The sequence below is a fragment of the Alternaria atra genome, assembly GCF_907166805.1.
Source record: "Alternaria atra isolate CS162 genome assembly, contig: 32, whole genome shotgun sequence".
NCBI classification, from domain to species: domain Eukaryota; kingdom Fungi; phylum Ascomycota; class Dothideomycetes; order Pleosporales; family Pleosporaceae; genus Alternaria; species Alternaria atra.
In genome coordinates, this window is record NW_025091331.1 from 1,808,007 (window position 1) to 1,834,862 (window position 26,856).

The following is a 26,856-nucleotide window of genomic DNA, read 5'->3' on the forward strand; positions in this document are numbered from 1 at the left end:
TTGATAACCCGGCAAATGTGCTGGGCTTGATCTGATGATCCGTAGATATGATATACTGGCACAGCCTTTATTCGCTTAAAAAAGACAATGCATCAATGCGTCATCAGTTGGTCACTCTCCTCGCACTCCCTTGGACCTCTCTAGCCCCTGGTCTTTGCGATAGCATTTGCGCCATGGACTGCGAAGCACTCGAAGATGAAGTCGTGTATCGAGGGCTTAACGGTGACGTCAGACTAGCTCTTCTGGATGTCGAGATATTGATGGGCGATGGCGTCGAGGTTGCGCTCTTGAGAAAGACACGTGCAGGTGGGAATTGGCTGACTGGCGGCATTGTGGTTGTGTAGGTAGGGTTGCTGGGTTGACTTGTTGGTATAGTGTCGGCTGTTAGACGATGAATTCAGGTGGTGATGATAGTGTTGTGGTATTTAGATGCGAGACTTGTTGATCGATGGCGTTGATATACTAGTGTGATGTAAAAAGTTATCGGGTATTTGATGTCTTCTTTCAGCTGATGGGTTGTCCGTTAAAAGCCTCATCACCGGCAGCGGCCGACCATCTTATATCCCTCACACAACCCAACTTGAGTCACCTTACTAGACCCACACTAACCCTCTACCCTCGGAGTCACAAGCAAGTCGCCCAGCCCACCCATCCATGCAAACATCTAGCGCGCGTGCCCCAAACTCCACCCGCGCCATGACATGTGAAGCCCTTCCCGTTTCGAGCCATGATCACCCCACGGCATCGTGAGCATCACGTCTTGCACATGCGGATCCGGACCTAATCGGCGGATAATTCTCATTCAAAAGAGATAAATACGATCAGCACAGTCTAAACGTTATGCACGGGATCGTGGGTTACTCCGGGTCCATTAGCTCCCGTTACCCCGGATGGGTTTTCCGTGTGCGCCCACTGTACAACAGGTACTGCGAGCCGACCCTCCATTCCAAACGACCGGAAAAGCAAAAAGGCCCGAGAGTCGCAGTCGCATGCATTATTGTGCATGCACCTGTAGCTTACACACCTACACATGTCGAGCAGCAGCCAAGACGCCGAGGTGTGTGATGGTAGCTGATGCGTGTTTGAACTTTGTGTGGTGATGGTGTGTGTGCTTGTTTGGAGATGGGAGACTGCGACACGTCATGCACGCAGCCTAAAGTGCGGGGTGGACTTCCGCTGGTCTTTTGTAAAACGCCGGTCAGGGATGTGTCTAGTTTGATGGTTTCTACTAGGCTTCCACCAAAAGCTTTGAGAACTTCAGCCTGAGATGGAGAATACGATGCAAGGTAGATCTCCGAGGTCGGGGGATTTGCCATCTATCTGGATACTAGAGATACTGTTTCGGGCTGAGCAAGTTTACAAATTGCATGTACGCCACACGCGACAAGATCGCGATGCGGGGCAGCTGTTAGATCACAGACAGGCTGAGCGAACGGTGTGGCATATGCTCTACAACATTTCTTTTTGCGCCTTGCACTAGCGTGGAGATAGAGAGGCGTCGGTCACGGCGCAGTACATGTATACTGCGGATGTAACTGCAAGGTAATGCAGGTGAGAAGCGGACGTTGCGTCCGTGGGTATCAGAGCATGAGTGTTACCTGTGAACTCAGCATCTCGTCATTGTTGCGGTGTAGCAGGTGCTCTTGGGCTGCATCCACGACGCATGTTGAAGTGTATGGTGAACGATTCGTTGTCAGAAGAACAATGACATTTCTTTTTCCTAGTATACAAGATCGGCCAACGTTTAGACGTCGCAATATAGTACATCCAAATCGTTATCCAAGCCTCCTGCGCCCAACACAGGAACGTATCTTTCAACGCGCGACTGCGTTCGAGTCTGGGATATACAAGCATACCCCACACCATGCGCACGCTAACATGCTGTTCATATTAACCGTCTTTCCCAACAAGTCCAAACTCGAGTTCAGGGAATCTAAGCTCGGGGCTTGACCTTGGGGGTACCACTGCGGACGCGCTTGGCTTCTGGGCGCTGAAGGTGGGAGGCGGGAATCCAGCTCTCATCGTAGGCCTTTGCGCCTGAAGTGACAGCGGGACCATCAGCACCGACGACGGCAACCTGGTCGGCGGGGTCGACCTTCTTGCTCTGGCCCGAAGACATCTTAGCGCGCTCACCACCCTTGCCGCGGCCCTTCTTCTGAGGGAAGAAAGTGGAGATCCAGGTGTTGTAGACGAAGTAGACAGTGCCACCGAAAGCGCCAAGGAGGACGAGGTACAGGAAGATACTAGAAGGAAAAAGTAAGTACATGTGCTGCAGACAAGTGGGCGTGCGACAAGCGTGCGCATGACAGAGGGTGCGTTGATACATACATCTGAGGATCGAAGAAGCTGGTGGGTGCCTCAACAATGCTCACAGTCTCGTTGTAGACCGGAACAGTGATGAGATTGTTCTTGCTATCCTTGAGCACAGTCACGAGCTGGAGACGAAGGTTTTGGGGGTGCATCTCGGTCGTGAAGCTGTAGGGAATCGTCTCGTTGGCGCCAGCGGGAATCTGAATGGAGTAGCGTTGGCGGGTGAGATTGCGAAGGATCTGAGATTGTCCTGCAACTTCCTGGATCAACGAGCCACCGACAATGGTGACGCCAACAGGAGTTGGCTCATTGTTGACCACGGACAGACGCGCCTGGGTGGCTTGGCCGTTGATGAGCTTGACGCCGAATATCTCAGACTGGGGGAAAGAGACGGAGACGGCGACGTTGAGATTGGGGGTTTGAGGCTCGTCTACTGCCTGCTTCTCAGCCTGAGGACACGATAGTTAGCCATCTGATGTCATGCTGCGTCAGAAAGTTCGGAGCTTACCGCGGGCTCAGCAACGGAGCCGAGAGCTCGTAGGGAGAGCAAGAGCAGGGATGAAAACTTCCAATTGACCATGATGAAGGCGAACCAAGACGATGAGATGAGAGAAGGAGGAGGAGCGAGGGCGTGTGGGAACAGATGGGGTAATTCGAACGTGGCTTCTGGAAGTGACGTCCGGGCGCAGCTTCCTCTTGGCGTCGGAGGACGGAACTAGAGCCGCGGCAATGCGAAGCTATCTCTGCTCGGACACCTCACCTCGACGACCTCACGCAACAGTCTCAATCTCTGTATCCTGTCGACTCCTTGTATACCATGTCTCTTTGGACATTGTTCCTTGTGTAGAGATGAGCTATCGGCTCAGTACCATCTACAGTGTCTTCTTCAAATATGGACTCATCAACTGCTACGCGCCGTTGCGTTACACATGGCATCCACGCCGCAAATGCGCCTCGTTCAATTCCAAACGAAGAAGCGACCATTCATCTGTAGCTTGACATGTTCATTTGCTCTGATCGCATATACACCGCCCCGTGTGGAGCGGCCTTCCGCCGCAATCACGCACTGCGCCTGGTTGCATTACATTATTACACGCCAGACTGACACTTTCCCCATCTTCGCTATCCCTGAACTATGGTACAATAACTCACCCTCACCAATGATTGCCTATTCGAGCTTGACACCTTCCCTGTGAACCCTGGAAGGAGCGCTCGGCTGTCCTCACAACTTCTTTCTCTCACACTACACTTACTCTCCCCCCTCCATTCACACGCAGGAGCCTCTTCCATCTCTGATTTACAGATCTATCATTCAATCTCGCGCCTTTCTATTGCACACCAGCCAGTCGCTAGAAGCTCAAGTTTGGTCGCACGCTTTTCGAGATGCCGTGCTCGCTCAATGGCCATGGGCATGCTAGCCCTGCGTCATTCGGCTTCTCAGACTCCGACCTAGCAACGTTCACGGGGCGTTTCGAGCATTTTCAGCAGTTCGAAGAAGAAAAGACCCGGGTTTTGGCCGTATGTTTGACGCGAAACACCACGTTGAGTCCCCACGAAGTGAACTGACTTTTGTACTATAGGAGATGGTTACTCGCTACGAATTTATGCACCAGCAATACCAGGCATTAGTAAATGAACGCGATCGCGATCGCGCTTGGGTCACTGCATGGCAATACGAGAAGGTGCAATATGATAAGAAGCACAACCGCATACTGAGAGAGATGGTAATTTCATTCCTACACACGCCCTCGACAAATGTTGTTGTAGCAAATTAGGCAAACCGCCGCTTAAGTCTAAGAACGAAACTGATATCGAGTCTACAGTCCGATAACCCATTCGTCATGATACTGATCGACGGCGATGGCATGATTGTAGAATTACCATGCTACGCTTTGAAGACTGATCTGCTAATCCGAGTCTAGTTTTGTGAAAAATACCTTTGCGAAGGCGAACAAGGTGGCCGTCGAGCTGCTTTTGATCTCTCCGCTGCCGTCCAGAGATACGTTGACAACGAGTGTAACGATATCCCCTACGGAGCACGCATTGTGTGCCGCATCTATGCGAATGTGCGGGGCCTCGGTGACGTGCTTGTGTGCAAAGGAATCTACCGAGATATCCTCGAGTTTGAGGAGTTCGTGCGCGGTTTCACGCAGGGCAAAACACTGTTCGACTTCATTGACGTCGGCGCGGGAAAAGATCGTGCTGACGAGAAGATCATAGGTGAGTGACTCTAAGGAAGTTGCGTTGTGTAACCCCTACGAAGGCCTCCAGTCCGTACTAACATTTGCAGAATCATGTCTACTATACGGTCAAGACTATCATTGCCGTCGGGTTCTCTTCGGTTGCTCGCACGATAACGGCTACGCACGAATGCTAGAGGAATGCTCCGATCGTCCTGAGCTGGTCAACAAGATCATTCTCCTCGAAGGCGTCCCGTTCGAGAAAGAGCTCGTGAACCTGCCATACGATACAAGAAAATTCCCTGGAATTTTCCGCGACACCAAGGTCGTGGTTTGGGGAGCTGGTCCTATGTACAGTGGCGGTCTTCCACCAGCGTTTGTTCCTGCCGGCAGGGCCGATTTCAATGACAGCTCAAAGGCATCTGTATCATCGACAGGTCTGCCTATCAGGTTCCCACCACCAGCAAAGATTCCACTCATGGATAGCCCTTTGCCAAGCCGGGCTACGATAATGACCTTGCCTAGAACGCCATCAACATCGACACTGGCCTCGGACGGCATGATTCCAGCTATCAAACCAGCGCCACCGATGAACTGGGCCGCTAAGGCTGCTGCTCCACCACCACCACTTATTACACACTCGTCACCCACGTATAAGTCGGCCAACCGTGAAGAAGTCATTTCCCGCAACCGCGCCGGCCAACGCATCGACCCACCATGCAAGGACTACGATAAGATCGAAGTGGATCGCGTCAAGAAGATCAAGATGTGCAACGTCCATTTCCTCCGGAACGAGTGCCCTTACGAAACAAACTGTACGCACCTCCACGCCTACAAGCCCACTGCCAGCGAAGTGTCTACCCTCCGTCTCGTCGCTCGCATGGCACCTTGCAGCAACGGTAGTGGCTGCCAGGATATTCGGTGTATCTATGGTAAGAAACATCCTTATACAAACTGTATGTGAGACATATACTGACTTCGTACACGTACCTTTTAGGCCACTGCTGTCCAGCGCCTCATCACAAGACTCATCATGTCAAGGGCACGAAGAGCTGCATTTTCGGCGACTCGTGCAAATTTCCGGTTGAGCTGCATGATATCGACACCAACGTAGTCAAGACCTTGGTTATTCGCTAGGATCAGCAGGGTAAGATACGATGTCTGGATGAGGGAGTGATCAAATCAGATCTCGGTAGGCAAGCATGGAGACGGGAAATGCGTAGCAGAATCTCGGATCTAGGAGTCTCTTAAGTGACCCAGTACACTAGAAAATAACAGACATGCTCACTGAGACGTATATTCAATGACTTCACAGGTGTGTGGTTTGAGATGTGCTGTTTCTGTCATGCTTATAAAACCCGTAACGTAGCGGGTCCAGAACGTCGCATTGGCGTACGGAAGTGTGGAGAGAGAGAGAGAGAGAGACGCGTCGATTGCACGTTACTTAGAGCTAAGCACGAATGACTCCATACAGGCAGAAGTATATTCTTGAAATATACTTTAGACATGAAAAGATCCTCACTCTCTCTTCCACTCTTCAAACTCCTCATCCAGATGTTGTTTCAGCTCCGCAAACCTATTCTTGAAGTTCCTCCCACATCGCCAACACTTCATATCCCAGCTAGGCCAATCTCCAGGATGGAACCTCTCGCTTCCTTCTTCTAGCGGGAACTCGTCTAATCGGACGAGGAAGCTAGAGTTGAAGCTCAAGTAGTGTTTCTTATGTCTCATCCAGTCTGAATGCATATCCCGACTGAAGATGTGAATGTGCAGATGGTTCATTGATGGGTGTGTGTGTACGCCTGTGACTATGTCTTTCGACCAGTCGCGACCAGGTGGAAGGAGGGCTGCACGCTCTTCAGGTGGTGGTGGGTTGGGGGAGCTCATCATTGCCTCAAAGGCCTCGTTGTATGGTTTATCTGAAGCGCTGATGTCGCCATATTGACGGCGGAGTTCGTAGACAGCGAGATCTTTGAGCCGGTCGACGCGTTCTCGAACTTCGGTGAGGAAGGCAGGGTCTGTGGAGAGAGCGTGGAGAGGATGTTGGTCGTAGTAGACGGGTTTCCGTGGGATGAGCAGGAGGTGCACGCTTGGTCATTGTCAGCCGGCTACATTCCTCCATTCTTTAGATAGCCTGGATACCTACCTTGCCTTTGGAAACTTGTCGGCTATCACAACAAAGTCATCGTCGTACTTCAGCACCTTCTTCTCTGGGTTCGTCTCAGGACGTTCGATGTAGACGCCTAATCCATTCCGCGGATCCCATCGCTTAGCCGCCTTCGTGGCCTTCTCTATTATGCCTGGGCCGTCTGCGGCGGGTATGGTAGGTGGTCTTGGTTTCTTCGCCTGTGACATAAGTTCTGTAACTGCACTGTAAGTTAAGGTTGCGCATTGGATTGGTAGAAGATACGGGATCAAACATACATGCATTGGGGCGCTTTGAGGAGGCGGGGTCAGTTGCAGGCTGAGGTTGATTTGGTGTCTCTGTCCCAACTATCTCATCCTCTGTGATTGCATCATGGGTCTGCTCCGCCGCAGATTGGTTGACCATTGTTGATCCGATGCAACTTTTAGATGCTCGAGAAGTTTCCCTATGTTTTTACGAAGCCTGTATGAAAAAGAACACGGAATGGGAGGGATGATCTGAAGCTTGCAAACAGTTGGCGCATCGATACTGAAGAGTGAGCGCAGCATGCAAGCAACCATGACGATGAGGCTCTGAACGGGTGGCCCAAGCGTACCGAGGCATCCCTGCAACTCATCGGAATTTCGGATTGCGCATCGCATTCGAGTGAAAGCTCCAGGAACCCACGATGGCTACCATCATAGCTTCGATTGCCTTGCCTAGATACGTTGGAGAGTGGCAGATTTTCAGACCGGGTGGTTGAGCCCTTTTATTACCGACAGCGCCCTTCTCACCGCCCACAAACACGACATATAATCATATCTTTACCCTTCCGAGTCAAGCATACTTCTATGGAATCTGAGGGTTTCACTTGCTCTATATATATCGCAAGAGATGCCAAAGAACGCCCATCCACCCCGCGGCAAGCCTGCCAAGAAGACTGTTCCTCCCGAGGAAGACACATCGTTCATCGTCTTCGGCGACGGCAAAGCCAAGAAGAAGAAAGGCGAGAGTTCTGGCGGAGACGCTGCCCAGAATGAAGGCAAAGGCAAAGGAAAATCTGCAGCTGGAACTGCTGAAGACGGGCCCAAGAAGCCAGATACACGGACTTTGATCGCAGGTGCATCGTGGACAGGAAAGCTCCCTGTCAATCTGCTGTCAGAACATTTTCAAAAACAGCAGTGGAGCAAGCCTGACTACCGTATCGTGAGTAGCCGTGCCGAACTAGCAGCAGAGTATCGCTGACATTTGACAGCGCAAAAATGGCGATCAACATTTTGCGTACGCTGTGGTACTGTCCAAGATGAACCAGAAGACACGAGAGACGACCACACTACCGCCCATCAAGATCCCCTCCGAACTCGAGGAACAGGCTCACCAGCCAACAGCCGTCGAAGCTCGCAATTTTGCCGCAGCCTATACCCTCTTCCGAGTCGCCAGCGCGAAGAACCTCCACATGATGCTTCCTCCTACGTACAAGGACCTTTGGAAAGGCCAGTTCATGGACCTCAAGAAGAGGGACGAGCAGGAGGGTAAGGGGTGGATGTATGAGGCAGACCCCTTCTTCGGCTTCGCAGAGAGGGAGAAGGCGAGAGAGGCAGCAGCCAAGGCGCGCGAGAAGAGACAGAAGCAACAGGAAGAGTCGCAGAAAGCCCATAACCAACAGCCTGGAGCGGCCATGCCAAACTCCAAGGGCCCAGCTCCTAGCAGGAACCTGCTGAAGGGATGGGAAAGGGTACCCAAAATCGAGCTGGGGAAGAGGACGCGAAAGGAAGCCGAGCGACTAATCCGTCGGGACGCACTCTGGAACCCAAATGGTATCGAGATGGACGCATCTATAAAGAACCGGCTAGTCGAGGAGATCGTGGATCTCGGCTTTCGCAGAAGCCATGTTGAGGAGGCTGCCGATATCTGTAAAGATCGCGAAGAAATCATCGAATGGCTTCTTATACACGTACCCGAAGATGATCTTCCATCGTGGTCGCTGCCAGAAGGCTATGTCGCTGGTGTCAGTATGGCCAGCTCAAACCTCAAGCGTGAAGGTGCTGTGAAGCGCCTTGCTGCCGCCGGGTATTCTGCAGATCTCTGCGAGGAGGCTTATGATAGCCAGGGCAGTGATGAAAGGAAAGCCGCAGCTTTGCTACAAGCTCGTCTACTGCGACCGGACGAAGAAGAAAGTAACATCGCTCAAGACTTAGCCGATCTTTCAATGACCGATAGTGACTCTGATATGTCTCCTGAAGACGATCCTTGGGAGGTGGAGATGTCGTCACTTGAAGCCATATATGACCGTCTATTCTCACGTCCTGCTCCCGAATCGTGTCGTATCGAGCTGGATGTTAAACAACAAGGAAAGAGGCTCATACTGCAGGTCAGGAAGCCTTTCGGTCCCTACCCTGCCGTCGTGCCTATCATCACGTTCGAGGCGGCCATTCCAGCGTACATTCGCCTGAGTATCATCCGGAAAGCGCTCCTCCACGCCGAGGCCAACTTCATTGGCATGCCCATGATATACGATATTGTGGACTGGATTCAATCGAATGCTGGAGAGATTTTCCAGAACCCAGGAAGATTGACCGACGTATCGTCTGGCCTTGCAGCAGCAGATCACTCGTCGGAGCAGCAAAGTCACAAACGAAGAGCGAAGGGCAGACCCAGAAAGCCTATCGACTGGACACCCGCAACACCTCCTAGCCAAAGACTTTTGTCTGATTGGCAGGCGAAGCAGGGCTCTCCAGCTCAACAAAAGATGATGAATGCTCGAAAGTCACTTCCAGCTTGGAGATTGAGAGATGATATTATACGCACGGTCAACGACTGCAAGGTCACGATCATCTCAGGTGAAACTGGATCGGGAAAATCGACTCAATCCGTGCAGTTCGTCCTCGATGACTTAATACAGAGACAGCTTGGTGCCGTTGCAAACATCATTTGTACACAGCCACGTAGGATATCTGCGCTTGGTCTTGCCGATCGTGTTGCCGATGAGCGATGCTCTCAGGTCGGTGACGAGATTGGTTACACTATCCGTGGAGAGTCCAAACAAAAGCCTGGAGTCACTAAGATCACGTTCGTCACAACCGGTGTTCTTCTCAGGCGCCTCCAAACATCAGGCGGTAATGCTGACGACGTTGTTGCTGCACTAGCCGATGTTAGCCATGTTGTTGTTGATGAAGTGCATGAGCGCAGTCTGGACACTGATTTCTTACTCGTTCTACTACGTCAGATCTTACGAAAGCGAAAAGATCTCAAGGTCATCTTGATGAGTGCCACTCTCGACGCTGCTGTCTTCGAAGCGTACTTCAAGGAGGTTGGACCCGTAGGCCGTGTTGAGATCGAGGGCCGCACTCATCCTGTGACTGATTATTATGTCGACGATATTGTGCATTTCACTGGGTTCAAGGGCTACGGGATGGGCGATGAAGAAGCCTCTGAAGACAAGTCATTTTCTGCAAACCTCCGAAGTATCGGATTTGGCATCAACTACGACCTCATTGCGGAGACTGTTCGTCACATTGATCGTCAGCTCGGTGATAAGGATGGGGGCATCCTCATCTTCCTTCCTGGTACTATGGAGATCGATCGCACGCTCCAAGCGCTCAGTCAGTTTGCAAACCTCCATGCATTGCCTCTGCATGCATCACTCATGCCTGTCGAGCAAAAGCGTGTCTTCCCTCCCGCTCCTCATGGCAAGCGTAAGGTTATCGCATGTACCAACGTCGCAGAAACATCAATCACGATTGAAGATATCGTTGCTGTTATCGATACGGGGAGGGTCAAAGAGACGAGCTACGATCCGCAGAACAACATGGTTCGCCTAGCCGAAACCTGGGCTTCGAGAGCGGCATGCAAGCAGCGACGAGGCCGAGCAGGCCGTGTCCGAGCAGGTGACTGCTACAAGCTGTATACACGCAATGCCGAAGCCAAGATGATGGAGCGGCCGGACCCTGAGATTCGACGTGTGCCATTGGAGCAGATGTGTCTGTCTATCAAGGCGATGGGCGTGCAGGATGTCTCAGGCTTCCTTGCTTCCGCGCTCACACCACCAGAAAGCACAGCAGTGGAGGGTGCGATCCGTTTACTCTCGCAGATGGGTGCAATTACTGACGACGAACTTACTGCTCTTGGTCGACACATGTCCATGATCCCGGCGGATCTCCGTTTGGGCAAGCTTCTCGTATATGGCGCAACATTCGGCTGTCTTGAAGCCGTGTTGACGATCGCGGCTGTCTTGACCGCTCGCAGTCCGTTTATATCACCACGAGAGCGAGATCAGGAAACCCGGAACGAGTTCGACCGCCTTCGCGCTTCTTTCTCAAACAACCAAGGAGACTTGCTTGTTGATCTAAGAGCATACGAACAGTGGTCTGCATTGCGCAGCAAAGGCATGTCAACACGAGACCTCCGCTTCTGGTGTCAAGATAACCGTCTGTCACCCCAAACCATGTTCGACATAGCATCCAACCGTACCCAATACCTTTCGTCTCTTAAGGAGATCTCCTTCATCCCCACACACTACTCTTCTGCCAACTCTTCCACACACTTGTCCTACAACAAACACAACGCCAATGACGCGCTTCTGCGCGCCTTGATCGCAGGATCCTTTAACCCGCAGATCGCACGCATTCAGCTACCCGAAAAGAAGTTTGCCGCTGGTATCGCTGGTGCCGTGGAACTTGATCCCTCAGCCCGCGAGATCAAATACTTCAACCAAGAAAATGGACGTGTCTTCGTCCATCCTTCGTCCACCCTCTTTGCCAGTCAGACGTTCCCACATAATGCGAGTTTCGTTGCGTACTTCAACAAGATGGCTACAAGTAAAGTCTTCATCAGAGATATCACGCCGTTCAATGCATACAGTTTGTTGCTGTTCGCAGGAGAGATCAAGGTTGACACTTTGGGCAGAGGTTTGGTCATTGACGAGTGGATTAGGTTAAGGGGGTGGGCGAGGATTGGTGTGTTGGTTAGTAGATTGAGGGGTATGTTAGATGGCGTGCTTGAGAGTATGGTGAAGGAACCAGGGAAGGGAGTGAGTGGTAGACAAGGCGAGATTATTGATGTTGTACGATGGATGGTTGAGAGGGATGGGTTGGATGCTTAGCTGATTGGCTTTGCTCTAGATGGGAATGGTAGATGGTGCGGCTTGCCCTGGGCTAGCGGGATAGACGACGGATGGATTTGCAAGGACTCTTGGAGGTCTCTAGACGGGAAATCTCGCAATAAAGTACCAGCAATTGTGATTGAGGACGATAATTGTTCCATTACCCTCCAGGCAAAACGTTTTGGATCGGTGCAGCAGGTCTTGAATAGGTTACATCAGAAGGGAGGTCTGATGGAGAGGATTTGTAAGGCAGATCACGGATCCGTATGGTTCGCTGTAGCAGGGGGAGTCGTTGTTGGAGACGAAGTCGTAGTCCCAATTGGTGCGCCAATGCCAGTAGTACCAAGAGAGCATAGGAGCAAATCTGAGCTACCTCGGATTCAGAGTCATGAACGAAAAATGCCTCGAGCAGGAATATCCTGCATCTACACATCACTATCATATCATCTCAATATGAGCTCTCTCAATTGGCGTTTGAATTCATCACGCGATCAGGATTTCGATTACATTCCGTAGTCATTCTGATTTTTTCGACGACGAACTGCCTACGCACGACCTTAGTCCGCGCCGTTCTTCCTCGTCCCATCCAAAACGTGCGCCTCCCCCGTCCCTTCCGGCCACAGCTTCGGTCCCGCAGTTGTGTAATTCGTAATCTTGCTCCAAAACTCCGGTATGAACACCCCCGTCGAATTCCACTGGTAACCACCTGGGAATTTAATCGTCGGACCTGGAACACCCGCACCACTACCAGTGACGTTGATCTGCGCGCAAGCAGCGTAAAACTGGTAGTTGTCTGGTTTGTGCGCTGCGTGAAGTGCCAAACCTTCGGCACGGAGCAGGTACTCGCCTGGTGGTGTTCCGGAAGGGAGCTTGAAGTTGAAGGTTCGTGCGTTGTGGGTTGCCCATTTGAGAAGGCCATCACTGGCGCCGTAGCTCGAGTTTAGGGAGTAGGTGAGGCTGTAGATCTTCGCCCAGTCGCCTGAACCATCGTACTCAGCGGCGGACCGTGGCGCTTTGGAAAGATACACTTGCTGGGGTCCAGGATGTCCGAAAGTGTCCTTGATTGCGAAGCCTAGCATGTCACCAGCGGTGACTGTGTAGGTCTGGGTACTGAGTGCAATGCCAGATTCAGCGCCGGAGTTGCAGCGCATGTGTGCGGAATTAACATTTTGAAGGGGGTTGTTAGAATTGTTGGTTTTGCGAACGTATTGGTAGGGTGAGCCAATCATCTCGCCGTTGACGATTATACGGTCGTAGTTCCAGTGTGCGAGACATGCCGATGTGCTGAGCAGTAAATGGAGTATCGAAGTGGAGAGCTTCATTGCGATTGTTGTGTTGAAAATACGGTTGCTGTCTATGCCGCTCTTATATTCTCCACTGGGTATCTGATCATGAGGCTCGGAAGGTGTTGTACCGACATAGATGAGTATAGATAGTGTTTTCGGCCAAGATCCGGGAATGTGTATCGATCTCCAGGACAATGCCAGGTTATTGATTGCTTTGCCGGTAGTACTCGTGCGCGTAAATTGGTATTGGTCTAGAGAGCAAATGAATGTAACAGGATCATTCTGCATGAATCCTCCGAGTTTCGTGCAATGATTTATCAGAATAGGCGATGATTCGTAATGCTGAAGAAAGACAGCTGTATATTACAGCAATGCTCTCAATTACCGTTCACGCTCATCGTAGCTTTAGGCAACGACCTCGTGCAGCCATAACATATATTCTTTTTGTTATTTGTGGATTCGAAGTCATCGCCATCCTGCTGATCGCCGCCCCAGCCATGTATGCCAAATCGGCCGCCAGATACAGGCATGCTGCATAGGCTGCATTGTGGGTCCGAAAGTGCATCGGGTCGAGCCTCGAGCTTACTTGTTGTGCGTACGACGTTTGCAACAATGCTCGGAAAGTTCTCTTCAACGGATTCGAAGTACTGCGTCATGAGATCGTCAATAGTGGTGTTCTTTGAGCTTGTTGATGCTTGCGTGGCGCCTGATGAAGTTTCGTGGACAAGTGTCGATAGTCCAGGGTTGGCCATGTTAATATAAGATACTAGCTCTTTCTTCAGGACATCTCGAAGCGGGTAGTGGAAGTTGAGACCAAAGGGCGACATTCCGTCTGAGACTTGCCATGGCAGGGAGAACCCTCGTCCCTTTGCGGTCTCGGCAAGCGTCTTTTGAGCGAGCCTAGTGGTACTGTCACCCCAGAGGATACTTTCGCAACCAGTCAACTTTGCATGTTCTACGACCAGCCGTGTTTTAAGGGTAGACAGCACGTCCGCACGAGCAGTCGCTGAGGTGAGCGAGTTCATCATGTGAACAAACTGCTCCTCGGGGCTCAGGTCTACCATTTTCTCGGCTTGTGGTAGCAGAGACCGGATTGAGGCATCATCTTGGACCAGGCGAAATACATCGTGCAACGGTAGTGAGGCATAATGATGGTCCGGGTACTGTTCGCGAGCCTTTTCAAGTAGCTGTGTAGCTTGCACTTTCTGCTCCGGATCCTCGATATATACCGCGCTGATGTCAAATCCAGTCCGGCCAGTCTTGCTCTTTTGCGTCTTCAAATGCAGATCCAGTATGTGGAGGAGAGTTGTAGATGAGACGCCAAATGACAGGGGTACTAGAATCCTACGCTGCTGCTCGGCTCCAAAATTAACGCGAAATGACTCCAAGCGCTTGATGCACTTTGTGTGCACGTAGCGGGCAAAGCAGTCACTAAACGAATTTAGCAAATTCTTCTTCCCCTCTAGGTGGCGTAAACTGACTGGCAAAGCGGCTCAGAGCGCACAACGAGAATTGAGATGTTGTCTTTGCATCGTCTGCAAGGCTCGTCAGAGGCGCCGGCAATGTGTTTGCCTGGCATGGTGTGCTTGTGTTCAGCGGGTATTGGTGAAGGGGTTTGGTAGGGCTGACTCGTCGGCGGTTTCGGTGATGGTTGCCCATTGAAGGCTGCGCCACATTCTGGGAAGCGCGCTAAGAGCTACCGGGAAAGGCGGACTTGTAGGTGACGAACGCGCAAGCTAAACATCTACCACTAAACACCAACCTACACCCATGACCCGTCTTGGTCCAAGAATTGACCAAAAGCAACCATCGCCGACTCGAACCGAATCGCACTTGTCCGCCTGAAGTGCCGCCTACCCTCAACCGTCAGCTCCGCCAGCTGGCCTCACATCGCGGCAAGATGAAGGCACGGCTGCGCAACGTCGCTTTACTGCTGTTAACTACCATAACGGCAGTAGCAGCGATGGATGTTACACTATCCGATAAGGAAACTCAAAAGTGCAGGTATGTAGAAGCACCTGGGCCATTAGTTACATGGAGGCAGCATGCTCATACAAAGTCCAGCGGCATGTACAGCAAGAAGTCATGGGGAGGGAAGGTCGACCCCTTCATACTCGTCAAATTCATAAAAGATCCGAAGAAAAATGAGGGGATCAAGGACCAGACTGTCAGTGTCGTGGTCTGGGAATGGAAGGATACTCTACTTCTGGGTGCACCCTCCGACTTGCCTGTGAACGATGTATGTTGACCCTTCCGCTGGCACAAGGATGGCAAAACTGACTTCCTCCCAGGAAAATCGCCATTACATTTGCGACGACGAATCGATCAAACTGAAACTATGCAACGGCACACACAAAGGCGAATGGGTACTCGCGGAAGACGTCGAGAACCTTTCTCAAATGCCTATCCGGACCGAAGCCATCGACCTGAACGACCCGAAAGCGATCAAATACCCAACCTCAACGGCCGAGACCAAGGTACCAATCAAGACGGGCTATTACTGTGTGGCTGCGAGTGCGCAAGACAAGCAACTGCAATTCGAGGCTATTGTGACTTTCCGGAACGCCTATGGAGAGCTCCAGGCGGCCCAGATCGCAAAACTGCCTTTTTACGGCGGCATCACAATTGTATACTTTGTTGTACTGGCATTCTGGGGCTTCCTTTACTTCCAGAACCGTCACGACATTCTTGCTGTTCAGAACTACATCACTGCTATCCTAGTATTCCTAGTCGTGGAGATGCTCATGACTTGGGGCTACTACGACTACCAGAATCGCCACGGTAACAACGTCGGCACCAAGGCTCTCATGATCGTCGTCGCCGTACTCAACGCTTTCCGTAACTCCTTCTCTTTCTTCCTGCTCCTGATCGTATGTATGGGATACGGCGTTGTCAAGCCTTCCCTTGGCAAGACAATGACCGTCGTCCGCTGGCTTGCTGTGGCCCACTTCGTCTTTGGCGTAATCTATGCTGTAGCCTCGCTTACTGTTCGCCCCGATGACGCCGGACCTTTAGTTTTGCTGGTCATCCTCCCACTCTCAGCCACACTTACCGCGTTCTACATATGGACCTTGAACTCGCTAAACCTTACAATGAAGGACTTGATGGAGCGAAAGCAGCACGTCAAGGCTACCATGTATAAGAGGTTATGGTGGTGCATTTTGACGAGCATCATTGTCATCTTCGGTTTCTTCTTCATCAATAGTTTCACATTTGCTGGAGCTTCGACCCCCGACTTTGCGCCAACCCACTGGCAAACACGATGGTTCGTGCTTGATGGTTGGCTAAACCTTGTCTACCTGGCCGACGTTTGTTTCGTTGCGTACATGTGGAGACCAACGGCCAATAACCGGAGATTTGCCATGAGTGATGAGGTATGTTCATACTGTTATACCTTTTATGCAATCTTACTGACAACTCTCTAGATTGCCCAAGATGATGAAGGTTTTGAGATCGCGTCCCTCAGGGATTCTCTTGATGAAGAGGAGAGAGGCTCAGACCAACCTCCATCTTACGACCCAGTGCAGAGATCGAACAACAACAATGCGCGCGATGTCTCGCCATTACCCGCACCACAAGCGCAGAAGCCCATTGTTCCTCCAAGGGAAAGTCTCGATGGCGACACTATCTTCGCGGTAGGCGAGGATGATAAGTGGAGTAGCGACGAGAGTGACGAGAGTGACAATAGCGACGATGAGTCGGGGCCGGCGAGCCCAAAAGAGGGCAATAGCGAGCGTTCAAGATTAACGGGTCGGAAGAACGACTAGGTGTTGGCTTGACGCGACCATACTTCAAATTACTGGGCAGCGGCGTTGGATGGCCGAGAACGTTTTTCAAATCGATTAGCGTGCGACCATGTTGTGTCTGGCAGATTAGGCGTTTTTCAGCGTTTTCAGTAGTACATTTGGTCTGAGGATTCAGATCTAGCATATTTGATCATGTCTCGCTCTAGTCTTAACTCCGTAAATGCCGAGGTATCTTGGACATGTCGTCAGAGCTCTGTCTTGTCTGTTTCGTCTCACACCAACAACCACTGAGACCATCATTATGGCATCTTTTCCGCTGAGCGCACCACGGTGGGCGCCCAAATATATATGCGATGCTTGCCGAACAAATTTGCGCTCTCTGCGTAGACCTGCAGTAAATACGTACCGAGCATTTAGCACCGCATCGTCTTCGAATGACAAAATCTCATCGCGACCGATAGCCTTGACGCGCTTTCGCAATCAAACCGCCACCCGATCACTACACAACGACAATGGTAATGAACGATTATCTGGCCCTCAATACTCAATAGCAGCGCTTCCGCATCGCCGCCTCATCTCCCTCGCTGGCCCCGATACTGCGAAGTTCCTACAGGGGCTCATTACGAACAACGTCGACCCAAGCCGTCAATCGTCCTTCTACGCAGCCTTTCTCGACGCGCGCGGTAGAGTATTGTGGGATGTCTTTGTCTGGGTGTGGCCAAAGTTAGTGGCGGAGAAGGAACATTGGGCATGCTACATTGAGGTCGATGAGAGCGAGCTGGAGCCTCTGAAAAAGCATTTGAAGAGGCATAAACTCCGGAGTAAGGTGCAAGTTGAGGATGTGGGTGCAGACAAGATGCGCGTGTGGGCGGCTTGGGGCTCGGAAGTTGGGCAACCCAAATCAGAAGGTCTGGTCGCTGAAATGAGCGATCCACGCGGCCCAGACATGCGTCGTTATCTCGTAGGCGATGGTGCATCGATGATATTGGATGGGGCTGCTAAGGCAGTGGAAGTACGGGAATACCACCATCAACGCTACAGAAATGGCATACCCGAAGGTCCGCAAGAGATACCAAGAGAAAGCGCATTGCCAATGGAGTGTAACATTGATCTCTGGCATGGTATAGATTTCAAGAAGGGCTGCTACGTTGGCCAGGAACTTACCATTCGCACAAAACACACCGGCATCGTACGGAAGCGTATCTTACCTGTCCATATCGACAGCCTCAGCACACCAAATACGCTACCGGAATACGGAGCAGATATTAAGCAGCTAGATGAAAGCGGTAACATTAAAAAGGGGCGTGCAGCAGGCAAGTTCATTGCGGGTATTGGAGAAGTGGGTCTTGCACTGTGTCGATTGGAAAACATGACTAGTATGAAGATCAGTGCCGAGGGAGGGACGTGGAAGCCTGGAATGGAGTTTGGATGCGAGACAAATGAGGGGGTTGTCAAAGTCAAACCCATGCTTCATGATTGGTTTGTACTGAGGGAGAGGGAGCTGTGGGATAAGAATAGGCTGAGGCTATAGATATGGGATGAATTGTATTACGTTCACAACACTACATTCTGCTCAAAACGGGTTTCTTCCCACAATATCCTCCTCGAATCCCATCTTACAAGTCTTGGTGCTGACCGGCACGCTCTGTTTGCAATGGTCCGTAAGCCTACCCGTGAACGGCGGGGCTGTGCAATTGTGGCTTAGCTCGTGTAGCCGGAAAACGTCACCTGGGCGTTCCACGTCGTACCTTCGATATACCCGTGCCATACCCGTAGTCATAATCCCTAGCCTTCTTCCGCTGTGCTTTCACATATTCCTTTGCCTATAGTCATTCTTTTGCTTCCAACGCATTCGTATCCTAATATATGGGTGACATGGCCGCCACATTACCCTCAAGCTCATCCGAACACCACTTCTCCATCTCGAGCATCATCTCGAGATTTCGGTCAAAGAGAGGAACGAGCACCAAAAAGCCGGATGCGCAACCAGTGCAGGATATCTCACAAGAGACGCGACTGCCGCTAAAGCCGGCGCCGTTACCTTTAGTCCTACCAGAACATCAACGAACCCTATCAAGACTCGGTTGGACCACTGTCACCTTTCCTGACCCTTCATCAGCACAAACATCTCCAGAAGTAGAGAATCATCATGCGCCAGCACCTAGACCTCATCCTCTTCAAACTGCGTACGAGCAGCTATTCGCAGCAAGTCAAGCTTTCTTCAACCAGCCCGATAGGGAAAAGCAGCAGTGGAAGCACAAACTCAGGTCTGAAGAAGGCTGGTCCAAGATCCCCGGAGAAAAGGAGTTCATCACGTTAAGGACTTTGGAGTATTGTCCAGAAGTCTTGAGAGAGCCCGCTAAGAGGTATTGGGACCTCATTGGACAGCACTGCTCAAACACGTTGGGTAGAATCTCGACATCCCTTGGACTACTGGACGGCGAAGATGAGGGACTGAGACAATATGTCGGACCTTGCGGTTCATTGCAGGATTCAGATAAGAAGAAAACAGCAACGATGTTGCGTTTGTTTCGATATGAAGGCTGGGAGGCAAAAGTCGTGGCTGAACCGCACGCTGATCTAGGACTGCTAAGTGTAGTAGTGGGTAACGTGCCTGGTCTGGAGGTTTGGGATGGGGCCAACTGGTTCGCGGTGGAGAAAGTAGTCGAGGATTCTGGGAGAAAAGGAGCTACTATGCTTGCTGGACGCCAACTCGAACGACTCTCCAATGGAAGATATCCTGCCGGCGGTCATCGCGTTGTAGCTTACGGGACACCAGAGCCATCTTTGAACCCTCCCGCCCCTATCTCACACCCTATCTCCACTACTTCCGCTTCCGCTCCTTCGGGCAGTGACAAGAGATACCGTTTCTCGATCGTCTTCGTTCTCCGCGCTCACGAACCTATCATCATCAAATCTGATTCCTTGGAAACTGAAATCACTGGAAAATGGCTGGAACCTATGAACGGCATTACCGCTGGTAAGTTTTACGAGAAGATTCGAGGTCAGCATTTCAATATCAACATTGATATGGATGAGAGGGAGAAGCAAAGAAACAAGCTGAACAACATCAAAGGGGGGAAGAAAGATGAGATGTGGAAGGACGTGAATAACAATGTGGTAAGCAGTGGTTAAAACAAGTTCATCGTAGCCTTGTACTTCGGCTGTGTTAAATTCTATTTAATCACTTCTTCCGAGCCTATGCTTGTTTCGCATGCCACTTGTTCTGTGCATCGCCCTGGCTGCCACTAGAGGTGCTTGCCGGATCTAGCTTAGTGTTTTCCATGGAACATTGAACCTTATCCTCCTTACTCGACATACGTACATTACTCATGCAATCACTGAGATATGCGTCATGAGAAATAACGCAGCTCATTTTGTTATATTTAAAAGCGCTGATATAAGCTGATACGCACGGCATGATGCATACCCAGGTAGGTTTAAGGCCAGCTGTACACTCACCCTCATCTTGTGGCGGGGTCGAAACTGAAAATCTCACATCCACACCCGTCAAGACCAATTTAAATCCTCAAAGACCGGCGGAAACCTCAAGTAATCAAACGAGGTTCATTCGGTACACGTTTCAGTCATGATATTTATCGACACCAAGACCCTGGCCCTGCACGTTCGGGATCATGCTGATCCATATCAATGGTATGCCATCTTATCGCACGTATGGGGTGATACCAAGGACGAGGTAACCTACGAAGAGATGCTTGTGCCGCCTCAAGACCGTCCAAAGTCCACGCTCGCAAAGCCAGGGTACCAAAAGATCGTCGAGACTTGCAGGATAGCTTCTTCACCTCGATACAAACTGCCGTATGCATGGTGCGATACTTGCTGCATCAACAAGTCTAGCAGTGCAGAACTGAGCGAAGCCATCAACTCCATGTTCAGATACTACAAAGAAGCTTCGGTGTGCTTCGCCTATCTCTTCGATGTCGCTGAGAGCGAATACTCGTTCAATTCATCAAAATGGTTTTCTCGCGGCTGGACACTGCAAGAACTCATTGCGCCGAGAAATCTTGTTTTCTATAGCGGAAAATGGGAGTTTCGAGGCACCAAAGCGAGCCTCGCCACCCAGATTACGGAAATAACGGGAATTCCGGACAAGATTCTCAATCACGAATTGGAGCTGAGCGAGGTACCTGTTGCCCAGCGCTTCTCATGGGCATCTGAGCGCAAGACTACCAGGGAAGAAGACGCAGCGTATAGCCTCCTTGGCATATTCGATATCAACATGGCAATGCTTTACGGAGAAGGACCAAAAGCGTTCATCCGCCTACAAGAACAAATACTCAGCGAATGCGCCGATGACTCAATCTTCCTTTGGAACGATTCCTTCTCGTACCAGAAGCTGACAGGTCTGCTTGCTCCTTCTCCGAAGTGTTTTCGACAAATGCGATCGATCACGCCTGAGCCAACAGTACGACCGCGGGATTTCTATCTCACAAACCGTGGCATCCGTCTCAAGCTTGGCCTTGCATGGGACAACGATACTGGACTCGCCATATTACCAGTGAAACACTCCCTGGGTACGGTTGGTAAGCCTGTTGGTGTATATCTCAGGAGAGTCGGGCCGGATTTATTTGTTCGCGCACTGCCTCAAGAGTGCCCTACGGTGAAGACAGAAGTGACGTACACCGAGTTCACTGCAGCCAAGTCTTTGACGGCTACCCAAGCCTCAACAATTATGGACAAGGTCATGCGAGTGATGAAGCCCGCGAGTGTCCGTGTAAGTCGAGTCGAACCCCGTGGACTATGGGACCCGTCCGCAAAATGGCTGCACGCAACACACACCGGCGCTCTCATCGGCTACATGGAGTTCCAAGCGGACTCATATCCTGTTTTCGCATTCGTGTTCTTCTTTAGAAACGGCCATTGGTCAGCCACAGTGGTTGTTGGTGATCGGTGGACCGCTAGACGCAAGGAGTTTCACAAGTATTACCGCGACAACCTCCACGAGCTCCGATATTTCGACACAATGGGTGATGCGAGGATGGAGAAGGTCGACAAGATCAAACCTGATTCCCATGTCTTGACACTGCATATGCGAGTTGCAAGGGGTACTGGGCGACCCCATCTGGAAATAAAGGAAGTACATAGGAAGTAGGGCACACATTGATATGCCGATATCTTCCTGACAGCAAAGCAACACATAGTTTTACGTACTGTCGTGATTCATTGAGACAATGCAAACAACATCGGAATATGACAAACACCTAAGCAGTCATGCGAGAGCCCAGATTTCTAACATTGTTCCAAGTTACAAGTATTTACAGGAATAAATAAAGAAGAATGATGCATGTGCCACGATCACTGGTACAGGTAATCGTACTCCTTCTTCAACCTTCCGAAACCAATCTTTGGCTGGTACTCCTCAACCTTGTCAGCACCAAAGTCGTAGACGGAGTAATATCTTTGTAGAAACGCAGAACCGACCAGCGCGAATCCGACTTGGTCGCTGTCGTCAAACGGCGGCATACACTGACTGCCCGGCTCGGTAAACTCGTCACCTCGAAGAGTGAACGACACATCATCTTCAGGAGCGCCCTCACCAAGAGTCAAAGTGACTGCCCACGAAGCGTTGAGGTGCTGGCACTCCATGCGCTCTTGGCCATTCATAAGCTTCGTGATGTTCCAGCCGAGGTTGAAGTACATGGCGCCGACGATCTCGGTCGGAACGGAAAGGCGTCCAGCTCCCGTGTCAAAAACCGCTCCAGCCTGGTACATTGGCCATGTTGTGTTGGCTTTTGGGAAGCCACCATCCGTGGTGGTAGTTGTGGGAAGACGGCCATTGTGGATCTCAACGGTAGCATTTGGTTCCGATGGGTTCTGCGCAACGAGTACGTTGACGCTCCTTAGTGGCGCACGCCAGAGTTGGTATTCCGCCTCTTTCCTCAAGGGCGTGTAGGCCATTTCGCCATCCACGTACTTGTCTTCATGGCTGCCGCCAATGGTCAGCACACCATCTTGTTCACCCTCATCCTTCAAATTCTTTCCGTAGAACAAACCGAAACGCGGCGCGTCCAGTTGACCGTTCCAAAGCAGTTGTTCAACCAAGGTCGTTGTGTTCCTCTCCGCGATGGTGGAGAAGCCTAGGCCGAGGAAACCATCGGCAGTGATGAAACGCCAGCTGCTCTGATTGGTAGAGAGGAAGGTCTGGTTCCACTCTACGCCACCCTCTGTAGTGCTGAAAACATCCTGAAAGGTACCGCCAGCAACGTTGCCGCCAAGGTATGGAATCGATGCAGGTATATCCAGGTCGACAGATGTTGATGAGGCAGACGCGTTATATTTCACTCGTTCGTAGTCCGAAATTTTGCCATCCGGGCAAGAGGTCTCTGTGCAGTTGGTGTTGAGGATGAAGATCGTGGATGAGCCAGTATCGAACAACAATCGGTGTTCCTTCGGAGGTGTTCCGATATCCAGTTTGACGCTGGAATAGGTGCCCCTGACGACGACAGGCAATTCGAGTACAGACGCCGAGACAGTCGTGGCGACGGCCAAGAGCCTTTTCATATGGGCCACCATGGTGAATGGCGGTCTGTCGAGAAGCTCGAATAAAAGCTAGCGAATGTCAATAGATGGAAAGCTCTTGATTTGGAGAAGGAAGTATCTGGCCGCACGATGGGCATATACTCGAGTTCACATGACTCAGTACCATGGCATAAGCATCGTATCTACCAAAGTATCCACCCAATGTTTCAACAATCCAGTCCATTAGAGATGAACGTCGTATTCTATTTTTAACAAGCTGGTTTTCTGGAAAGATTTCAAGCCAGATGAAGCCTGCGGGCCGATGTGAGCTGGCCGAATAGAAGCGTGCTAGAGTCATTCACGGCCTAGTCTCGATCGGTCGGCCCGGACATGCCCACATGTGGCGCCGCTTCGCACGGGTAGGGCTAGCTAGACATGTCCTTCCAGCCACCAGATGACGACATTAGAACTGAACGCACCCGCTGCTGCACAATGTGCGTGCGAGAACGCTACGTCGGAGCAAGAGCGATGCCCCATATAGCTCATTCCTAATGCAGAGGCGGATGTTCAGCTAGTGCGAAGGCATAGCTACGTAATAGGTAGCTCACAGGCCGAAGAACTTCCGTGAGCACAAATCTCCGGGTGATCCGCTTGTCTCATTTCTACACTACGTGGGACCGCGTTTTGCTTCTTAACTCGTGCGCCTAACCCGTGCATTGTAATCATCTTTCACATCTTCTGGTAGTTACTCTAGTAGAAAATTTAGTACTGTATGTAGGCAGTGACTTGATTCTGGCCCTCACAGTTGAGCATGGTGGCAAGCTCGGTCTAGTTCAAGATATGGATCCCCAGAACACGAAACCGTTTGATGGCCGTGGAATTAGGCGGCTGATACGAGTGCTTCGTTGGGACGATGCGCTTCGAGAAGCTGCTTAAGCATCGTGAGAGTAATTGGAGAGTGAAATGGCCATTGTTCAGCACAGGCAGGAGATGAAAAGGAGGCACGGATAGAAGTAGTTTTGAGGCACGCGAAAACCGGACGTATTGAAAACCCGTACACGGCACAGAGCGCTCCTGAGGAAGGTGCAAGAGGGCGTTTTGTCAATGAGTACGAAAAGTTCCCAGGGGCAGTGGAAGGGGAAGTGATGTAAGCCCTCAAGATAGCTGTGCGAGGCTGAAGATTGTGTAGTCTGGCCGAAGCCCTCTCCGTCCACCTGTATGCGGTAGATAATCATGTTTACGCATGCGGCGATCACACAGCAAGACCATAGGTCTAGAAGCACGACGGATTATCGGTTCGTGGCTTACGATGAGAGTTGTGTCTGCGAGCGCTCGATTCATAGACATCGTTCTGCTGACGTCCTAGAAGCTTTCACCAACGCCATCGGCGAGTCGCATTATTGATATTGCCTAACTCAGTCATTCTCTGAGCTCGTGCTCGCTTGCTCATTGTTTCAATTGACCCTTCAGGTGAGGAGATGCTAGATTCTGCTCGTCGGTCCAATATGCCTGCAAGCATGTACAAACAGCTCAGCGCTCAGTCTCCGGGTTGCTGACTGCGGCCAAGGGATGGCTCAGCCTGGTCGAATTGAAGAGCAAGCAGCACTTCAGCCTTTCCACGTTTATCCCTTTGTCACAATCTTCATGTTGAACCAGAAGTACAAGTGTAGGATGTTTTGATTCATCCTTTCCGCGTTTTCCAGCTACGTGCATACTACACATCTTCGTCCTCTCAAGGTTTCCAGCCACCATGTCCAGCGGAACCCCACTTTCCGCCTTCGAACACGAGCCACTTCAAGACTCCACCACGCATTTCCGCTTACTACACATCCTTCCGCGGCGACTTTGACCAGCATGTCGAAGGTGAGCTGTCTGTTTGGTCCATCGACGATGCACCCTCATACTATGCCATACCGTATACCTGAAGCAACCCCACTGATACGACCAGAATGACAGTCAACAGCAAATCGCTAGTTGTAAGACAAAACTGCGAATGTGTGCTGCAGCAAACTTTCGCAACTAAGGCTAGCCATTATTATTGGGTTGACGCAGTATGCATTACTCAGACGGGCATACATGAACGAAACCATCAAGTCGGTATCACGGACAAGATCTATCCAGGCGCGAAGCACGTTTTCGCTTGTGTTGGGACACACGCAGATGACAGCGAGTATTTGATGAAACTCAACAAAAAGAGGCGCTCGATCCTCGAGGCCATTCACAAATGGAGTCGGCCAGAAGCATCTTCTCGTTGGTCGACCACTTGCGGCCAGATCCCATATTATATGATATACAAACATACTTGGGTAAGATTTCGATGTTTCTTGACTATGTGTATCTCGGAACGATTGCGAGTATGCAAACATTTTGTCTCATTTGTGCGTAGGCCTTACTTTGCCCGTATGTGGGTCTTGCAAGAATTGTATCTTGCTACTGGAGTGTCATGCTGCTGTGGAAGTACTGTATGCACATGCGAAAACTTTCGGGCACTCCACGTACTTTTACTGTCCTGGATTGAGCGTGATATGGCACTTTCAACCGGAATAAGGGAAGAATCCAGGGTGTTGAATTCACGTGGTTCAATTCCAAGGACCACACCCCCAGAACAAATATAGAAACAGCTATACGAAGATGCGCTTAGTCTGCATTCACCAAGAATCTGTTTGCTACTTTCTTCGTCATTCCAAAAGCAATTATTGGGAGAAATATTAAAGACGATGAGCAGGTTCCAATGCGCCGAAGCTAGAGATTACTTATATGGCATTATGTCTCTCGTAGAGTGGCGAGGTAAATAGAATTCAAACCCAGATTGCAACAGAGACAGCTTTGAAGTAGCGACACATAGTCTAGACCTCATGACTGGTTATTTCGGCTCCTCAGAAGGTATCGTTGATGACGCTGCAGACTTATGCACACTCTCTGATGTTACGTCAAACGTGGCGTCTTTACGTGAGGCCATTGCAGTACGATCAAAAACAGTGCCTTGTGAGAATTTCTGGCTCTTCCATGACGATGCTCTTCGCGTTAGTAAAGCGGATGGCCCTTGGAAAGGTGTTCGCATGGCTACACCTCGACCTCAAACTTCATGGGCAGCCCAACGGAGACCAGGCGGAGTCTATGCTACGTGGAATAGGATCTTGATGATAGCTTTGTCTGTCTACTGGTCGTATCGAAACTCACTGTACTTGCAGCAAGAGGTACAAAAGCAGGCTACTGGTATCTCCATCCATCACCACATATTTCTGGAGATATACCGCAGGTTGGAGTGATACAGAGGGAAACAGGAGAAGACGGATAAGCTATGGTAGGATCGACGGTGCCAAAGCACATCGCGAATTCGGCAGGAAAGACCACACTAAAGGGTCGATATGATGTAGAGATAAAGGCTGGTGGCGTTTTTGAGTGCCAGTGCTAACATGCATCCGAAAGACTTGGCAGATGGAGATACATTGATTTAGACTAATAAGACATTCGTCTGCAGATGTCTAAGGTTCAAGACTGTCTGCAACGCAGCCTGTGCTGGCTGTCGCAGGCTACTAAAGTCAATAATGTTTGGCGGCGTTCCAAGTTTGGTGTTTCATCGCTTGCGGAGTAGTCGGAATACCCCCGTAGCTTCGTCGAATTGGAA

The 26,856-nt window shown here is 50.8% G+C and overlaps 11 protein-coding genes across 11 annotated transcripts; 6 read left to right on the forward strand and 5 right to left on the reverse strand.

Moving 5' to 3' along the window:
* Positions 1 to 1,933: 1,933 nt before the first annotated feature.
* ALTATR162_LOCUS10364 (uncharacterized protein) lies at positions 1,934 to 2,890 on the reverse strand (the record flags this gene model as incomplete). The annotated part of the gene is made up of 3 exons (XM_043318000.1): positions 1,934 to 2,243; positions 2,329 to 2,759; positions 2,819 to 2,890. The coding sequence occupies 3 exons, from the start codon at positions 2,888 to 2,890 to the stop codon at positions 1,934 to 1,936; spliced, it is 813 nt and encodes a 270-aa protein (XP_043173935.1).
* Positions 2,891 to 4,151: 1,261 nt separating this feature from the next.
* Positions 4,152 to 5,627, forward strand: ALTATR162_LOCUS10365 (uncharacterized protein; the record flags this gene model as incomplete). Its single annotated transcript, XM_043318001.1, has 4 exons — positions 4,152 to 4,181; positions 4,233 to 4,530; positions 4,601 to 5,422; positions 5,488 to 5,627. The coding sequence occupies 4 exons, from the start codon at positions 4,152 to 4,154 to the stop codon at positions 5,625 to 5,627; spliced, it is 1,290 nt and encodes a 429-aa protein (XP_043173936.1).
* A 381-nt stretch (positions 5,628 to 6,008) lies between these two features.
* On the reverse strand, positions 6,009 to 7,041 carry ALTATR162_LOCUS10366 (uncharacterized protein; the record flags this gene model as incomplete). Its single annotated transcript, XM_043318002.1, has 3 exons — positions 6,009 to 6,579; positions 6,637 to 6,856; positions 6,915 to 7,041. 3 exons carry the CDS (start codon positions 7,039 to 7,041, stop codon positions 6,009 to 6,011), a joined length of 918 nt encoding a protein of 305 aa, XP_043173937.1.
* A 468-nt stretch (positions 7,042 to 7,509) lies between these two features.
* ALTATR162_LOCUS10367 (uncharacterized protein) lies at positions 7,510 to 11,716 on the forward strand (the record flags this gene model as incomplete). Its single annotated transcript, XM_043318003.1, has 2 exons — positions 7,510 to 7,821; positions 7,871 to 11,716. The coding sequence occupies 2 exons, from the start codon at positions 7,510 to 7,512 to the stop codon at positions 11,714 to 11,716; spliced, it is 4,158 nt and encodes a 1,385-aa protein (XP_043173938.1).
* A 557-nt stretch (positions 11,717 to 12,273) lies between these two features.
* On the reverse strand, positions 12,274 to 13,038 carry ALTATR162_LOCUS10368 (uncharacterized protein; the record flags this gene model as incomplete). Its single annotated transcript, XM_043318004.1, has 1 exon — positions 12,274 to 13,038. One exon carries the CDS (start codon positions 13,036 to 13,038, stop codon positions 12,274 to 12,276), a length of 765 nt encoding a protein of 254 aa, XP_043173939.1.
* Positions 13,039 to 13,379: 341 nt separating this feature from the next.
* On the reverse strand, positions 13,380 to 14,581 carry ALTATR162_LOCUS10369 (uncharacterized protein; the record flags this gene model as incomplete). The annotated part of the gene is made up of 2 exons (XM_043318005.1): positions 13,380 to 14,433; positions 14,484 to 14,581. The coding sequence occupies 2 exons, from the start codon at positions 14,579 to 14,581 to the stop codon at positions 13,380 to 13,382; spliced, it is 1,152 nt and encodes a 383-aa protein (XP_043173940.1).
* Positions 14,582 to 14,965: 384 nt separating this feature from the next.
* On the forward strand, positions 14,966 to 16,769 carry ALTATR162_LOCUS10370 (uncharacterized protein; the record flags this gene model as incomplete). Its single annotated transcript, XM_043318006.1, has 4 exons — positions 14,966 to 15,006; positions 15,067 to 15,241; positions 15,294 to 16,376; positions 16,428 to 16,769. 4 exons carry the CDS (start codon positions 14,966 to 14,968, stop codon positions 16,767 to 16,769), a joined length of 1,641 nt encoding a protein of 546 aa, XP_043173941.1.
* Positions 16,770 to 17,049: 280 nt separating this feature from the next.
* ALTATR162_LOCUS10371 (uncharacterized protein) lies at positions 17,050 to 18,279 on the forward strand (the record flags this gene model as incomplete). Its single annotated transcript, XM_043318007.1, has 2 exons — positions 17,050 to 17,078; positions 17,136 to 18,279. 2 exons carry the CDS (start codon positions 17,050 to 17,052, stop codon positions 18,277 to 18,279), a joined length of 1,173 nt encoding a protein of 390 aa, XP_043173942.1.
* A 344-nt stretch (positions 18,280 to 18,623) lies between these two features.
* On the forward strand, positions 18,624 to 19,883 carry ALTATR162_LOCUS10372 (uncharacterized protein; the record flags this gene model as incomplete). The annotated part of the gene is made up of 1 exon (XM_043318008.1): positions 18,624 to 19,883. One exon carries the CDS (start codon positions 18,624 to 18,626, stop codon positions 19,881 to 19,883), a length of 1,260 nt encoding a protein of 419 aa, XP_043173943.1.
* A 1,264-nt stretch (positions 19,884 to 21,147) lies between these two features.
* On the forward strand, positions 21,148 to 21,861 carry ALTATR162_LOCUS10373 (uncharacterized protein; the record flags this gene model as incomplete). The annotated part of the gene is made up of 1 exon (XM_043318009.1): positions 21,148 to 21,861. One exon carries the CDS (start codon positions 21,148 to 21,150, stop codon positions 21,859 to 21,861), a length of 714 nt encoding a protein of 237 aa, XP_043173944.1.
* Positions 21,862 to 22,064: 203 nt separating this feature from the next.
* On the reverse strand, positions 22,065 to 23,282 carry ALTATR162_LOCUS10374 (uncharacterized protein; the record flags this gene model as incomplete). The annotated part of the gene is made up of 1 exon (XM_043318010.1): positions 22,065 to 23,282. One exon carries the CDS (start codon positions 23,280 to 23,282, stop codon positions 22,065 to 22,067), a length of 1,218 nt encoding a protein of 405 aa, XP_043173945.1.
* Positions 23,283 to 26,856: the final 3,574 nt, after the last annotated feature.